At 42.4% G+C, this 16,813-nt stretch overlaps 1 protein-coding gene across 3 annotated transcripts in view; it reads right to left on the bottom strand.

The window, feature by feature from the left end:
* Positions 1–882: 882 nt before the first annotated feature.
* Positions 883–16,813, bottom strand: part of LOC142742868 (leukotriene B4 receptor 1-like) — a 33,786-nt gene continuing 17,855 nt past the window's right edge. For 2 of the 3 annotated variants that reach the window (XM_075853051.1, XM_075853060.1), the window contains exons 2-3: positions 15,995–16,038; positions 883–2,789 (exon numbers count right to left, since the gene is read on the bottom strand). In XM_075853051.1, coding sequence (XP_075709166.1) covers positions 1,767–2,789; positions 15,995–16,006 — 1,035 coding nt within the window. In that variant the 5' untranslated portion in view covers positions 16,007–16,038 and the 3' untranslated portion in view covers positions 883–1,766. Of the gene's footprint in view, positions 2,790–15,994; positions 16,039–16,653; positions 16,736–16,813 lie in introns of those variants that run through there. The other variant, XM_075853068.1, reaches the window with a different exon arrangement.

Raw genomic sequence — 16,813 nt, 5'->3', positions numbered from 1 at the left:
GCCGACAAACGGCTGAAAAATTGGAAGCAGAATGCCTCCAAACATCTGCCCATTTATTGCAATGGGAAAAACTGTGTTGTGTTCCGACGGGCCGTTTTTTTACGCGGTCGCTTTGAAAAAAAAACGCCCGTGAAAAAGAAGTGCAGGTCCCTTTTTGGGACCTTTTTGGAGCCGTTTTTCATAGACTCTATTGAAAACAGCTCCAAAAATGGCCGTAAAAAACGCTGCGAAAAACGCGAGTGGCTTAAAAAACTTCTGAAAATCAGGAGCTGTTTTCCCTTGAAAACAGCTCTGTATTTTCAGACGTTTTTGGTTAAGCGTGTGAACATACCCTTATACTGCTCAGTATTGCTGTTTAATATCCATGTTGCTGCTGCTTTTAGTAAGCGTTATATATCACCTCAGTGCTGGATTCTCAACTACACTGCTCATTACTGCTGAGAATAGATAGATAGTTAGATAGATAGATAGATAGATAGATAGATAGATAGATAGATAGATAGATAGATAGATAGATAGATAGATAGATAGATAGATAGATAGATAGATAGATAGATAGATAGATAGATAGATAGATAGATAGATAGATAGATAATAGATAGATAGATAGATAGATAGATAGATAGATAGATAGATAGATAGATAGATAGATAGATAGATAGATAGATAGATAGAGATAGATAGATAGATAGATAGATAGATAGATAGATAGATAGATAGATAGATAGATAGATAGATGAGAGCAGGATTCTCTTCTCTATTTCTGTTTTCATTTTTCCTCAATAATTTCTAGGTTTAATGTTCCTCTAAGTTAATACCATCTTATTGGTAGTAAAAAATGTGCAATCACTTTGTAGCTATATAAGAAATAATGAGAAGCTGTTCTTTTATAATTTCTCCTTATTTATGGACATCAGGGAAGATTTTTAACACAGAAAGAATAAAACATATTTGCCCTAGCACTCCCCCCTTTAACTATTCTGATTGTTGAAGCCTAGAATTTTGTTAACCTGCAGCAAGCCAGATCCAGTTCTTTGGAGGTTTTCCAGTGTGTTATTTGTCTTTATCTGCCCATAAATTATAAGTATGCTGAAAATACTAATCTGTATGACATGTTCTAAATCACAGAATGATTACTTTACAATTAAGACCACATGCACATGTACATGTTACCGATTCTGTCTGAATCAGTGAGAATAAAAACTTCTGTGTGCCTCAGTATGTAATTTGGAGGCACACAAAGATATAGTATGAGCCCATAGATTTCTAAAAATAAACGTGACATTTTCCATAACATGCTGTATTATGGGGGTATTCCCCCCTATTAGCAGTGCTTCTAGGGCAGAATAAGGAGCCTCACAGAGGCACCATAAAGCAGCACATGGTGTACCCATGGCCCAGTAAAACTGAATCTTAGGGATTCCACGTGCTGCATACAGGCTCTGTACACACAGTTTAGTGTGCATGCGGCCATAGACATATTTTAATAAAGCTCCTTACACAAATTTTGACCTAGGAAACTCACTAAAATGAATGTGAACCAGTGTTATAGTCCTATTCAGATATGTTACATGCATTGTTAATTCAGCCATATCACAATACAGCGTAGCGTTATACAACGTAAGTTCATCAAAAATTTGTTGTGTCATATTCATTAAAAACATATATACTTTTTACTCCGTCAAACAAGTTACATTAAATTCACAACTTTGTACCTTTATAGGACCTACTAATAAATCACCACTCATCTAAGCAAAGCACAAACTTCATTTGTTCACATTGTCCTGTTCCACCGACTCAACTTGACTTTTCTGCCAAAGCACTTGGGAGACTTTGCGTACACTATTGGAATCAGAGCCAACACCTTCAAAGAGCTTGGCCATGAATTCCGCTCCTGCTGTCTTTATGAAGTTGCCACCAGCAAATACATATAAAATAGGGTTAACACTGCTACTAACAAATGCAAACGCAGTAGCATTAGGCCTCACACCTTTAGCCACTTTTATTAGTTTTTCTGATGAGAAGAGTTTTCCTGATACTTGCATTATATTCACCACTTGATATGGAAACCAGAAGACTGCAAACGTTACTATAATCATGATGACCAGTCGGCTTGTTCTATGTTTGGTCTGAAACTTTGCAGTACGCAACCTTAGACCAATGTAGACATAGCAGAATATTATGATTGCGAAAGGAATGACAAAACCTGTTATAAGCTCAAAGAGATATTGAAAAATCTCATTTCCAGTAGAACCATGATAAGGTATACACTGAGGCTTATTTTTATGGGAAATAACTTCTCGGTAAAGTGGCATGGGAATGGCTAGGGCAGATGCCAACAACCATATTGCCCAAACCATATTCCTAACAGCTGATTTAGTTCTTATGGCTAGAGAAGCTAATGGTTTTGAGACGGCAAGAAATCGGTCTATACTCATTGAGGTGATAAGGAGAATACTGGCATACATACTTAAACAGCTGATGTAATGGCACAACTTACAGAAAATATTCCCGAATTCCCATTTACCAGTAGCTAGAAGATGGATAAACGCTGGTGCTGTGAGCATAACAACAATGTCTGCAATAGCTAAATGTAAAATGAGAATACAGGTGACAGTCCGCTTCTTCATACAGGTCAAAATAGTCCAGATCACAAAGGCATTTCCAGGAAATCCAATGGTAAAGGCAATTGAGAGAATTGAAATGCCAATACTGGAGCTAGTGGCTAGTTCCTTAGTGAAGTTTGTAGGAGTTATATTGGCAGTTACTATCCGTTCAAGGACTAAATTCTGTTAATAAAAATAAGTAAATGACAGTTATTATATCAGTAATTTTATGATTTAACATATTATAATTTAATATTTCAGTAGTAGAAGTAGATGAAACTTCATTAAAATTCATTTATCGACCAGTAACAAGGATTGTATTGTACGTGAAAGGGGTTCTGAATATTTATCTTTAAAAAAACATCTGTCACCTTATTGGGAAAATTGCATGAATTCTGCTTCTTATTACAATTTTCAATTTACATGATTAAAAAGAAACCGTTAAAACCTTGTATTTTTGCATAAATGATAATTCTCACAGACTGAAGAGATCTGGCCTACAGCCTCTCCCTTTACATCCCACAAGATTGATATTTCATGTATTGTGTATGTATTACTACCTGGTATTATTGACTGAGATCTAGAAAAGTAGCTGAGTAGGCCAAGAGCTTCTGTTTTGTGTTAGGCACTGAAAATACTGTTGTGAATGTTACAGTGGAAGGTGGCAGGTTCTCTTTTGGGCAATTCTTACGTTAAATAAATAGCATAATAAACATTTTGCTAAATAACTATGTCGTCAGCCCCTGTTGGACCTTTAGGACCATTGTGCTGTGCCATTGTGTCCATTAGTTACCAGGAGAAAGTTCTGTAGCTCTTGCCAAGGAATCCACTTTTCAGCACCATCCACTGAGTTCAGGGGCGTAGCTTTGCAGGGGGTTACTGGGCCATGTATGCTGGGTGCCAAGAGGGTGCTAAAAAGTAATTTTGCCTTTGGCCAGGATATTTAGATGCAGGGATGGGGGCAGCAAACTAAATCTTTGCCCAGGGTGAAGGAAAGCCTGGCTATGGCTCAGACTAAAGAGACTCTGTCACCAGATTATAAGTGCCCTATCTCCTACATAGTCTGATTGGCGCTGTAATGTAGATAACGGTGGTTTTTATTTTGAAAAACTATCATTTTTTAGCAAGTTATGAGCAATTTTAGATTTATGCTAATTCGTTTCTTAACCCCTTTAGGACACAGCCTGTTTTGGCCTTCAGGACACAGCCTATTTTTTCAAATCTGACATGTGTCACTTTATGTGGTAATAACTCCGGAATGCTTTTACCTATCCAAGCGATTCTGAGATTGTTTTCTCGTGACATATTGTACTTTATGTTAGTGAAAAAATTTGGTCGATAAATTCAATATTTATTTGTGAAAAACTTCAAATTTTAGCAAAAATTTGCAAAAATTTGCATTTTTCTAAACTTAAATGTATTTGCTTGTGAAACAGATAGTAATACCACACAAAATAGTTACTAGTTACCATTTCCTATATGTCTACTTTATGTTTGCATCATTTTTTTTCACGTACTTTTATTTTTCGAGGACGTTACGAGGCTTAGAACTTTAGCAGCAATTTCTCATATTTTCAATAAAATTTCAAAAGGCTATTTTTTCAGGGACCAGTTCAGTTCTGAAGTTGCTTTGAGGGCCTTATATATTAGAAAGTCCCCATAAATCACCCCATTTTGAAAACTGTACCCCTCAAGGTATTCAAAACCACATTCAGAAAATATTTTAACCCTTTAGGCGTTTCACAGGAATTAAGGCAAAGTAGAGGTGAAATTTACAAATTTCATTTTTTTTGCCGAAATTCATTTGTAATAAAAAAAAATCTGTAACACAGAAGGTTTTACCAGAGAAACGCAACTCAATATTTATTGCCCAGATTCTGCAGATTTTAGAAATATCCAACATGTGGCCCTAGTATGGTAATGGACTGAAACACAGGCCTCAGAAGCAAAGGAGCACCTAGTGGATTTCGGGGCCTCCTTTTTTTAGGAATATATTTTAGGCACCATGTCAGGTTTGAGGAGGTCTTGTGGTACCTAAACAGCCGAAACCCCCCCAAAGTGACCCCATTTTGGAAACTACACCCCTCAAGGCATTTTTCTAGGGGTATAGTTAGCATTTTGACCCCACAGTTTTTTTGCAGACTTTAGTGGAATTAGTCTATGAAGATGAAAATCACCTATTTTTCTGTGGAAACATAGAATTTTTTCATTTTTACAAGGAATAAAGGAGAAAAAGCCGCCCAACATTTGTAAAGCAATTTCTCCCGATTACGGCAATACCCCATATGTGGTCGTAAACTGATGTTTGGACCCACAGCAGGGCTCAGAAGGGAGGGAGCGCCTTTTGGATTTTTTGAAGCAGATTTTGCTGGATTGGTTTTCAGTGCCATGTCGGGTTTGCAACGCCCCGGAGGGACCAAAACAGTGGAAACCCCCCAAAAGTCACCCTATTTTGGAATCTACACCCCTCAAGGAATTTTTCTAGGGGTATAGTGAGCATTTTGGCCCCTCAGGATCTTTTTTAGAGCTAGGGTGACCAAAAAACAGCGATTTTGGCGCTTTAAATTCTTTATTTATTACAGCGTTCACCGTGCGCAATAAATTACGTTTTAATTTATTCTGCCGGTCGGTACGATTACGCCGATACCATATGTGTATAGTTTTTTTTAAGTTTTGCAGCGTTTGCACAATAAAATGAAGTTTCTATAAAATAATTTATTTTCTGGGACACGCTATTCTGAGCCGTAACTTTTTTATTTTTTCGTCAAAAAAGCTGTGGGAGGTCTTGTTTTTTGCGGGACGGGTTGTAGTTTTCATTGGTACCATTTTGGGGTAAATGCAACTTTTTGATCACTTTTTATTCTATATCTTGGGAGGGGTGGTGACCAAAAAATAGCGATGCTGACCGTTTTCAGTTTATTTTGTTTGCGGCGTTCACCGTGCGGAAAAATTAACATTATAGTTTCATAGATTGGGTCGTTACGAACGCGGCGATACCAAATATGTGTACTTTTTTTTAACGTTTTCATTTTTTCCCTATAATAAATGACTTATTATAGGAAAACAAAACCTTTTATTTTTACACTTTTATAAAACATTTTTATTAACTTTTTTTTACTTTTTACACTTTATATTTTTGTTTATTAACTTTTTTTTTTACTTTTTACACTTTCTTTTTTTGACCTGCAGCTCTGATCGCTGCTAGAATACATTATACTACTTAGGTAGTGTAATGTATTCCAACTGTCAGTGTGACGTCACAGTCACTCTGACAGTTGGTCTACGAGGATCAGCAGAGGCTGATCCTCATAGGCTGACATACATGGCAGACCTGGGGGCCGTTGTCTGGCCCCCGGGTGCCATCACAAGCATCAGAAGCCCCCACGATTGCATGGGGGCTGCTGATGCGCTACAAACCCGCTACATGCGGAGATCGCAATCGAGCCCCGCATGTAACGGGTTAATTGCCGAAATCAGCGGCGATGAGCCGCTGATCGGCAACACTGGAGAGTGTCAGCTGTCGGGGACAGCTGATCTCCAAGTTCCCGATGCACACTGTCGCCGACAGTGTGCATCGGGAACGGCACAGTGACTTTCTGTCACTCTGACAGGAAGCCTATCAGGACCAGCCGAAGGTTGGTCCTGATGGGCTTCTGTCCATGGCAGACCCGGAAGCCATTGTTTGGCTTCCGTTTGCCATACTAACTATCGGCAGACCCCGCGATTTCGGACGGGGGTCTGCCGATATGTTAGAAACCCCTAAAATTCGGCGATTGCACCCGATCGCCGAATTTAAGGGGTTAATGCGCCGAAATCAGCGGCAAAGGACCGCTGGCCGGCAAGAGGGGAGTGTCAGCTGTCGGCGACAGCTGACCTCCTGGTTCCCGGTGCACACTGTCGCCGACAGTGTGCACCGGGATTAACTCAGTAACTGTACGTCCTCGTGCGGGAAGTAACTTCCTGCAACGACGTACAGTTACGTCCTGGTGCGGATAGGGGTTAAAGACCAACTGGGCGTGTTTTTACTTTTGACCAAGTGGGTGTTGTAAAGAAGTGTATGAGGCTGACCAATCAGTGACCAATCAGTGTCATACACTTCACATTGTTCCAGCCCAGCATGATCCACAGCACAGTGTGATTGTGCAGTGAAAGAAGCTGGGCTGGAACAATGAGAAGTGTATGACACTGATTGGTCACTGATTGGTCAGCCTCATACACTTCTTTACAACACCCACTTGGTCAAAAGTAAAAACACGCCCAGTTGGTCTGTAAGAAACTAATTAGCATAAATCTAAAATTGCTCATAACTTGCTAAAAAATGATCGTTTTTCAAAATAAAAACCACTGCTGTTATCTACATTACAGCACCGATCAGATTATGTAGGAAATAGGGCACTTATATTCTGGTGACAGAGCCTCTTAAGTTCATGATGATGTCAGTGAAAATTGCAATCTGTATGATCGCTGGAAATGATTTCTCTTGTCTCTTTGCCCTTTGACAGAGTAGGGAGTGATGTGACCTGCAATGCTATATTATTAACACTGAAATACAGGACTGGTGATGTACACAATAGACCTCTTCTGTGGATAAATGCTGCCATAGAATTTTGATTTATTACAAAAAAAATTATATTTTAAGCCAACATTTTTCCAATTTAAGTCTAATGTAAAAAGACAGAAAGGTATTAAAGTGATATAATGTAATATGATATACTACCAAGTCATATGCTCTAAAATCATGTTGGCTGTATTATATCCTAAGTACAACATAAATTGCCTTCTTTGGGTTGTTGTTTTTCAGAAGATATGACAGAAATTTGGATTATTGATACGCGTCTACTTCAAATGGTGTTACCGACTATGTGCAATAGACTAAAATGTAAAATAAATGTATTTCAACATAACATCAGAGAACTCATTAAATGAATGTTAATGAGTTGTCCTATCTAAACAAGCCCTTCTTTAAATGGGAGCCTGCTGAAAAATAAACTCACCTCTGCACCACCTAACTTTGTTTTAATTGTGCGCTGCTCTATGTTCTGCATCATCGATCCTTGCTCTCCGCATTGGCTATTAGACAGCATTGCAAGCATGGGTGTGCGACCTGTGCCATTGCACAGGGTGCATCACTCCAGCAGGTGCGCTGCGCTGGCTCCCTTCCCCTGCTTGTTTCAAAAGCGCCCGGGCACTTCTTCACTCAGTGGCGTTGCTACCGCTGTAGCGGCCATAGTGACTGCTAGCGGCGACACCGGGCATGAGGGCGCCCGGGCCGCCTGGCCGCCCGCCCCCCGGCAAGGCCCCTCAGGATGCCCCCTTCCCCCACGGTTAGCGGCTTCTAGCAGCCGCTGCGGCTGCTACAGTGGTAGAAACGCCACTATAGCGGAGCAGGGAGGTATCTCCCTGCTCTGCTATCTACTAGTGCCGCTGTAGCTCCCTGAAGAAGCGAAATCCCTGTGTGCCTGGGGATTCCGCTCCTGGACGGCGCGCTTGATGTCTCTGTCCATATATGGACAGTGACATCCGGGGCAACTCCTGAAGCGGAATCCCCGTCTACAGCGTGGCCGACTCTGTGACCGGGGATTCTACTCCAGGAGAAGCCAGTGACGTCACTGTCCGTAAATGGACACAGATGACAGGGGCTTCTCGTGGTATAGAATCCCCGGTCACAGCTTCGGCAACGCTGTGGACAGGCATTCTGCTTCAGGAGTTGCCCCTGATGTCACTGTCCATATATGGACAGAGATATCAAGCAGAGCACTCCAGAAGCGGAATCCCCGGCTACAAGGGGATTCCGCTCCTTCAGAGAGCTACAGTGACGCTTTCTACAAAAAGGGGGGTGCTATCTACAAGGGGGCTGTGGGCTGTTTGGCACTACCTACTAGGGAGCTGTGTGGCATTACCTACAAGGGGACTGTGTGGCACTACCTAGAAGGGGGCTGTGTGGCACTACCTACAAGGGGGCTGTGTGGCACAATCTAAAAGCGGGCTGTGTGGCACTACCTACAAGGGGGCTGTGTGGCACTACCTACAAGGGGGCTGTGTGGAGTGGCACTACCGACAGGGTGCTGTGTGGCACTACCTACAAGGGGGCTGTGTGGCACTACCTACAGGGGGCTGTGTGGCACTACCTACAAGGGGCTGTGTGGCACTACCTACAAGGGGGATGTGTGGCACTACCTACAAGGGGGATGTGTGGCACTACCTACAGGGGGTAGTGTGGCGCTACCTAAAGGGGGCTTTGTGGCACTACCTACAAGGGGCTGTGTGGCACTATATACAGGGGGCTTTGTGACCCTACTTACAAGGGGAATCTGTGAGTGGGGGGCTGATGGTCATTTTACTGTGAGTGCTGGACTGATGGTCATTTTACTGTGAGTGGGGGGCTGATGGTCATTTTACTGTGAGTGGGGCACTGATGATCATTTTACTGTGAGTGGGAGCTGATGGTTTTCAAGTGGTTTCCACCTCTGAGCTCCAATTGAAATTAATAGGAGGCCGAAAATACCTGCGGTGCTCGTTTGGTGCTTTTTTGCCTGCATATCTTGCATTAGCTTCAACGGCTTAAAAAAAGCGCAAAAAAAAAGGTCAAACAACGCTGTTATTTCAAAATCTGCTTCAAAATTCCTGAATGAATCTTGAGGCAGATTTTTTTTGCCTTACAAAACACGCTGTGTGAACATACCCTAAGAGTGTAGTGCTTGTTTTTAAGCCGTTTTCTGTCTGTCTTTCTCGAAACAACTTTTGGTAGGGAGAGTCAGAAAAGGTTAGGAAACTCTGTACTAGGCTACAGGATCACGCCAGCCTACACTGAGCAGCTCAGTTCAACGTGGGAACGGGGCCTAGGTGAGTAAAATTTTTACGTTTGGAGGCACTGTCTACAAGGGGGAGGTGGGGGGCGATATGGCATGATCTACAAGGGGGAGTTGGGGGGATGTATGGCAATGTCTATAGGGAGGCTGTATGGCACAATCTACAGGGGGGCACTATCTACAAGCGGGGGGGGGGCATTATACTGTGTGGGGGCCACTAAGCGGACATTATACTGTGTAGGGGTACTATAGGGGGTACATAATACTGTGTGGGCACAATTACAGGTCAAAATACTGTTTCCTTGAAGGGGTTATATTATTAAATATTATTATTATACTGTATGGGGGCACTAAAGGGGCATTATCCTGTGTGGGGCACTATATAGGGCATTATACTGTGGGGGGCATTATACTTTTTTTATGGTGAATTTTTTTTATGATGGGGTGGGGTGCCGAAAGATAATTTCGCACAGGGCGCCATCTATACTAAGGCCGGCCCTGATTGCAAGCAGAGGGACCCCCATCTATGACGTTTACATTTTTTAATAGGGCATACGGGCAGGGTTGTCCTAATGGCACAACCCTTTTAAAGATGCAGGCCAGGAATTTTTTTTTATTGTTTGGTTCCTTCGTAATTACTTTCTTATGGAATTATCAGCTCCGTTTTGTTCCTTCGATTATACCATATGACCCACCCACTGACTCTCTGAATCATACAGTGTCATAAGTTTGGACCGGAAGTCAGTCTCTCCATGCCTTCCTATGACATTCCCAGGCTTGCATAGAGAGACTGAGTTCCAGTCCATACTGAAGATGCTGTATTCTTCGGAGAGTCATAGTGCGAGTCCCGTGATATAACCGAAGGAATAGATAATTAAAGAAACCACCAGCAAGAAAATGAATTGCACAGCTATTTACTGGATGCTTATTATGAATGCACCAAACAATATTTTTTTTCCTGTAGTGGTTTTTTTTTTTTTTAATCAGATAATGTTTTTATTACATTTTCAACAAATCAAAAACATAAACACATTTCAATTAGCTCCTAAAACCCACCCCCACCCCTCCCAGTTCCAGGCATATTTGTATATTGTACATCCAACAGTAATACACTATCATAGGAGGCTATCGCGTAGGGTAGGGAGTCGAAGGCCACATAAGCAGAATCAGGGATCATCACACATCATGGATACTTACACATTCCAGTAGGTTACATATATGGATATAACTCAACACCCAGAAAATAACAACATTTCTTTATCTATTCCCTAAGCTCGGGAGGTTCAGTGTCGTAGGTGAGTCAAGTATCCTGTCGCTTAGCAAAGAAGAATTCGCTAACCCAGGTGTGTCCAGCCAAGGCTGCCATAGCTTTTCACATTTTTTAGGTACTTTTAGTTTATAAAACACAGCCCTTTCGTTCATTAACATAACATTTACTTTTCCAATAAACTTAGCTTTAGAATGCGATACAGGCAGGGCTAATTGTTGCGGGTTTTACCTCCCCATTGAATTCAATAGGGAAAAACTGCAACAGAAAACCAGCGATTCCACAACATAAATTTACATGCTGTGAGATTTGTTCAAATATCATCCACTCTACTGCTACTGTATTACGCTGCGGATTTTTCGCAATTAAATTAGTTGCGTAAAATCTGCAATTACACTATGTACGGACGTACCCTAAAATAAATGCTCAGTGCTACACCATTAACATTCCCTCCACTGCTCCCCACATGAACACTGGGGCCCATTTCCCCTATTATTGATTAGGTCACAGTTTATTTTTTAGAAAAAAAAAACTCCTGCAGACGCCCTTCCCGACTGGAGCAGGAAATGCCCTGTCGGTTACCTTAGTACATCGTCCTACATTTAAAAGTAGGCCAATGAAAAGTAAGCCAATGAACGGAGGTAACCTGGGAACATGTGATATAAACTAATCAATGACAGCTTAAAGCTGTCACTGCTTAGTTTAGTGTCACAGACCCAGGATGGTAAGTATAATGATCATTTTGCTTCTTTAGTTATTAGTGTTACTAATGTGTTTTTTTTTGTGTGTTTTTTTACAGGTTCGGTTTCTGGACTACGTCGGATTTGAGGACTACTTTGATGGCAGCGTTTTTATTTTCAATAAAATGGTTAACGAGGGTTGTATGGGGGCTTTTATTTCTATAAAATATTTTTTCTGTGTAGGTGTTTTTTTAACTTCATTGCTACTACCTTAGGCCTCATGCACACAAACGTATTTTTTTCCTCCCGTAAATACTGGCGTATGTACGGGTCATTTTCCACACGTATTCGACCCGTATTCCACCAGTATTTACGGATCCGTGCCCGTAAATACGGGTCCGGTGTCACCAGTATTCCACCCGTATTTACAGACCCGTTTTCTCTGCACTAATCGGCAGCCCCTTCTCTCTATCAGTGCTGGAAAGAGAGAAGGGGCAGCCCTTTCGGGCAGAGTTTCCGCAGCGGTTGAAAGTAAAAGAAGTTTATACGTAGCGTTGTCTTGGTGACACGTCCCTCTTTTGACATCCAGTCCGACCTTTCTGGATGACGCGGCAGTCCATGTGAACGCTGCAGCCTGTGATTGCCCTGTGATTGGCTGCAGCGGTCACATGGGATGAATTGTCATCCCGGGAGGCCGGACTGGAGGAAGAAGCAGGTAAGTTAACTCTTAATATTGTTAACTCCAGCCATAGTCACTGTCCCGGGTGCTGAAAGAGTTACTGCCGATCAGTTAACTCTTTCAGTCCCCTGGACAGTGACTATCATGTGACGTCGCCTAGCAACACTCCCATATTTAAGGGTGCACACACGTAGCCACACGTAATTATGGGAGCCCCATAGACTTCTATGGGCCTGCCCGTGCCGTTATTACGGCCTGAAATAGGAAATGTTCCATATTTTTCAACGGCACTGATGAGGAAGAGAATTAATAGTTCCCTTGCTTCACCTGCGCTTTTAATTGTATCCGCTTCCTAAGGACGCGGATACAATTGAAGACAGTACATTACATTAGAGTTGTCACGATACCAGAACTTAAACTTCGATACCGATACTTTGTGTAGTATTGCGATTCTCGATACCAAAACAATACTTTGCCAACAATAATAAAATAGTTCTAACGTTTTCTGATGTGAGGCACGAGGTGTGATGAATTTTGAACCTCCGTGTGCCTCACATTAAGGCCTGATTTACACGAGCGTGTGCGTTTTGCGCACGCAAAAAACACGGCGTTTTGCGTGCGCAAAAGGCACTTAACAGCTGCGTGTGTCATCAGTGTATGATGCGCGGCTGCGTGATTTTCGCGCAGCCACCATCATTATGACACTCCGTTTGGATGTTTGTAAACAGAAAAGTGGTTTACATTCAGAGTTTGACAGCTGTTGCGCGAATCACGCAGTTCGCACGGAAGTTGACTTCAATGGGTGCGTGATGCGCGAACAGCGCACAAAGAAAGGACATGTCGTGAGTTTTACGCAAAGCACTCGCGCTGTGCAAAATTCACGCACTGTCTGCACTGCCCCATAGCCTAATATAGGTGTGTACGACACGCGCGAAAAGCACGCGCATCGCACGTGCGTATATTATGCTCGTGTAAATGATACCTAATAGTAATTAACCCCATCGTGTTTCTCAGTCATAATGGACAACATTTGGTTCATGTGTAAGGTACATGATGGGGTTAATTACTATTAATGAGAGGCACATGGTGGTATAAAAATCATAACACCTCGTGCCTCACATTAATAAGTGAACGAAAGCAGTTTTTATTTTATTTTTTTATACTGTACACATCATAAATGACGCTATAAATTTGTTGTGCAGGTTTATTACGGTTGCAACGATACCGAATGTGTGTATATTTTATGTATTGAGACTTATTTTATGGTTATTGTAAAAAATGGGTGTGTATTTTTTATTTTTTTTAATTCTTATTTAACATTACTTTATTTTTACTTTTTTATTTTTAAACTCTAAAGGGGTATTTCAGTTACAAAAAGTTCCCCCCTATCCGTAAGGTATGGGGTAACTTGCTGATCGGTGGGTATCCGACAGCTGGGACCCCCAGAGTTTACGAGAACTGGGCAAGTATAGCGTTCGGCTAATTCTGGCTCTGCCATAGAGAACGAATGGAGCGGCAGTGCGGATGAGCGACCTGCCGCACGGTTCAAACGAGGGGTATGGGACCCCCGTTCTAGTAACCAGCTGTTGGACACCCACCGATCAGCAAGTTACCCCCTACCCTACGGCTAGGGGATAACTTGTTGTAACCGGAATACACCTTTCATCTACTGGCATATATCTATATGCCAGTACATTAGCCTGTGTACTGATAGTACACATTACATTACACTAAACATGTAGCAATATTTACCTGACCTGCTGCGTTGCCCTCCTGTCCTGTTCTGTCATCCGCTCACCTACAGCGCTTCTTAGGGCATGTTCAGACGTGGCGGAATTCTGCAGACACTGTCCGCATCAAGGCCGCACATAATCCGCGTTGCAGATTCTCTTGCAGATTTGGCTAAAATGTTAAGTAAAATGCTGCGGATTTGTCGTTGCGGATTCAGGTGCAAATCAAACCCTGCTCTCTTTCAAACATTCCATCCTGGTCTGGGTATAGACCTCGACACACATAGGTCCAGCCAGAATAATGAAATATCCTGTTCCTGAAAGCAACCCGCAACGCAACACACATTACATCTGCGGATTTCATTGCGTCATTTTGGAACTCCATTGAAGTCAATGGAGAAATTCAACAACATGTACGCATCAAGTCCGCAACAGACAGTGTATGCTGCGGACACCAAATTCAGCACCGCAGCCTATGGTCCGCAGCGGAGTTTTCAGCAACGTCTGCACGAAGATAACTAAAAAGGTGTGGAAACCAATGGACAAACTGTCTGCTACAGATTTCCACTGCGGACTGTCCGCAGTGGAATTCCACAGCAATTCCACCACGTCTGAACGTGCCCTAAGAGGACACGCCCACTGTTTCTCGGATTGGCCACAGCTGCTCTGGCCAACCCATTAACAGTGGGAGTGTCCTTCAGACTAAGGAGCGCTGGTGAAGCGCACACCCCCCTGCCCTGTGAGTGACCTGACCGCTGGCCGGTCAGGTCACAAGTTAAGTTTAAAAAAAAAAGCCCAGTGGTACATACAGCCCTGGATACAGGTTTTATCCAGTGAAATGCTATTAGCTTCCTCGCTACATAAAAAAGACGTCCCACCACCGTTTTGCCCTGTGTATCTGTTGGAAATTCTTCAACATAACCTAAAATACAGATCTTAGGGTCTCTCTTTACTCATATAGTATGCTTTAGCTATAATGTCCAACATTTCTGAGCAATATTCATGCAATTGCACGCAACTCCATAGCATGTGTATAACATCCGCAGTTTCCTGTCTGCACCTTGGACATCTCGCATCTGCACATACTCCTATGCGATATAGTAATTGTGTCGTCTTGTACACTCTATGCAGTATGTATAACTGTGACAGCCGTGCAACCTCCCCCCGAGATGTAGCAGGGACAGCTTCTAGAATATCATTCCACTGATCCGCTGTAATACCTAGTATATCCTCATCGCATTTATGCATCCTATCCAAAGGGAATATTTTTTAAGCATTTATCTAATAATAGCTGTATAAAGCCGATATGAGACCCTTCATATATCCTACTGGAGCAACATATTGTAATATAGCATCTTATTGTATAATCAGAGTCTTTCTTTTGATCTCAGCTACATATGCGTGTCTCAATTGTAAATACCTGTAAAAACTGTCGTGGGATATGAAACTCCCGGAGTGCTTCTTTAATGATTGGCCATGGTGTGCAGCAAAAAAATTAAATACTTCTGCTATTAGTGGCATAACTATAGGGTGTTTCAGGGGTCCCAATTGTGACCGGGCCCCAAAGCCAGGGGAGCCCGCAGCCCCCCACACCACGTCTATAAAAAGTTACTATAGTAACTGGGGCCTATGTAATAAACTACACGGGCCCCTGTTACTATAGTAGCTGACAGTATACTGTCCCCTGTTAGGGAGCGCAGCGGAGGTTCTGACGACTCCGCATCATGATGTCAAAACTCTGTGCGCCACACATGAAGTCACAACGCTCAATGGAGTCAGGGCCTCTGGAGCCGAAGGGTAAGTAGTCTGCTGGGGCCCGGGTTGTCCAGTCCCTAAAAATTGATGGCCTGTCCTCAGGACAGGCTATCAATAACTGATGGGTCACCTTAGAGACACACCTGGCTCTGCTATTGCTGCATCGTTGGATCACTTAGGAGACCCAGCGATGCAGCTGAAAGCTGCGGGTCGTCGCCCATGAGAAGTTGGGGGGGGGGCAAGAAGAACTTTTGCATCGGGACCAATGAGCCTTTGGCTATGGCCCTGTCTGCTATATATACAATAAATATTTAATCAAACAAGTAATCAATAAAAAAGATTGCATAACTTGAGAAATCTCCCTCTGCATTGCCAATTTTACTGCTACAGTAAGTCAATTAATAGTTTGTGAAGTGCTAATATTTTGTGATATCAAGCAAACAAAGTAATTCAGGTATTGTTACTTACTGCCTCAGACATGATGATGTAGCCTTCTGTCAGGTAGTTATATCCTGATGAGTAAATGTGAAAAAACTAATCAGAAACTATGTATAGTAATCATTTAGACAAAGCCTGAAAGGACTTAAAGAGAAACCAGCTGGATAGCTTACCAGCCGCTGCAGCGCTGAGTGCAACGCTGGTTTTCTTTCAAGCCACCCGCGTTTCCCTGCAACCGGTTCCGTTAGTTTTCGTGACCTGTACGAGTAGACTGTCATGTGGGCGTTCCCCTTCGCTCAGCGTCTATGACTAAATTTGACACTGAGTACTGGAGATCGCCTTCTCGACAGTTTACTCGCACAGGTCACAGAAACTAACGGGACCGATTGCAGGGGAACACAGGCAACTTGAAAATAAGAAAACCAGCGCTGCATTCAGTGCTACAGCGGTTGGTAAGCTATTCAGCTGGCTTTTGATGTGAAAGGACATGACAGATCCTCTTTAAATGGGTGTTCTTGGTCATTATTAATTATATTTTTTTACACAGACCTATGTAAATAAAAAAAATAAACTATTTACCTATATATCCCCCATTACAAGTCTAGAGATTTGAGAGAGAAAAGCACGGCGCCACATAGTGTGAGTAAGCCCAAGAAATAACAAACTATGTTTGACAGATGGAGGCTTACCACAGGTGACAATGTCAGAAGCGTGTAGTAGGTAGATAAGTAATGGATGAGTGCTGCTGCCGAGATCCCAGCCGGTCAATCTTGAAGGACCACCGCGATGTAAATGTATAATTTATTTGAAAAAACGGGACCCCATACGGCCGTATGGGGTCCCGTTTTT

The sequence above is a fragment of the Rhinoderma darwinii genome, chromosome 1, assembly GCF_050947455.1.
Source record: "Rhinoderma darwinii isolate aRhiDar2 chromosome 1, aRhiDar2.hap1, whole genome shotgun sequence".
NCBI classification, from domain to species: domain Eukaryota; kingdom Metazoa; phylum Chordata; class Amphibia; order Anura; family Rhinodermatidae; genus Rhinoderma; species Rhinoderma darwinii.
The sequence above is the reverse complement of the archived record's forward strand: the minus strand, read 5'-3'. Positions and strand labels throughout refer to the sequence as shown.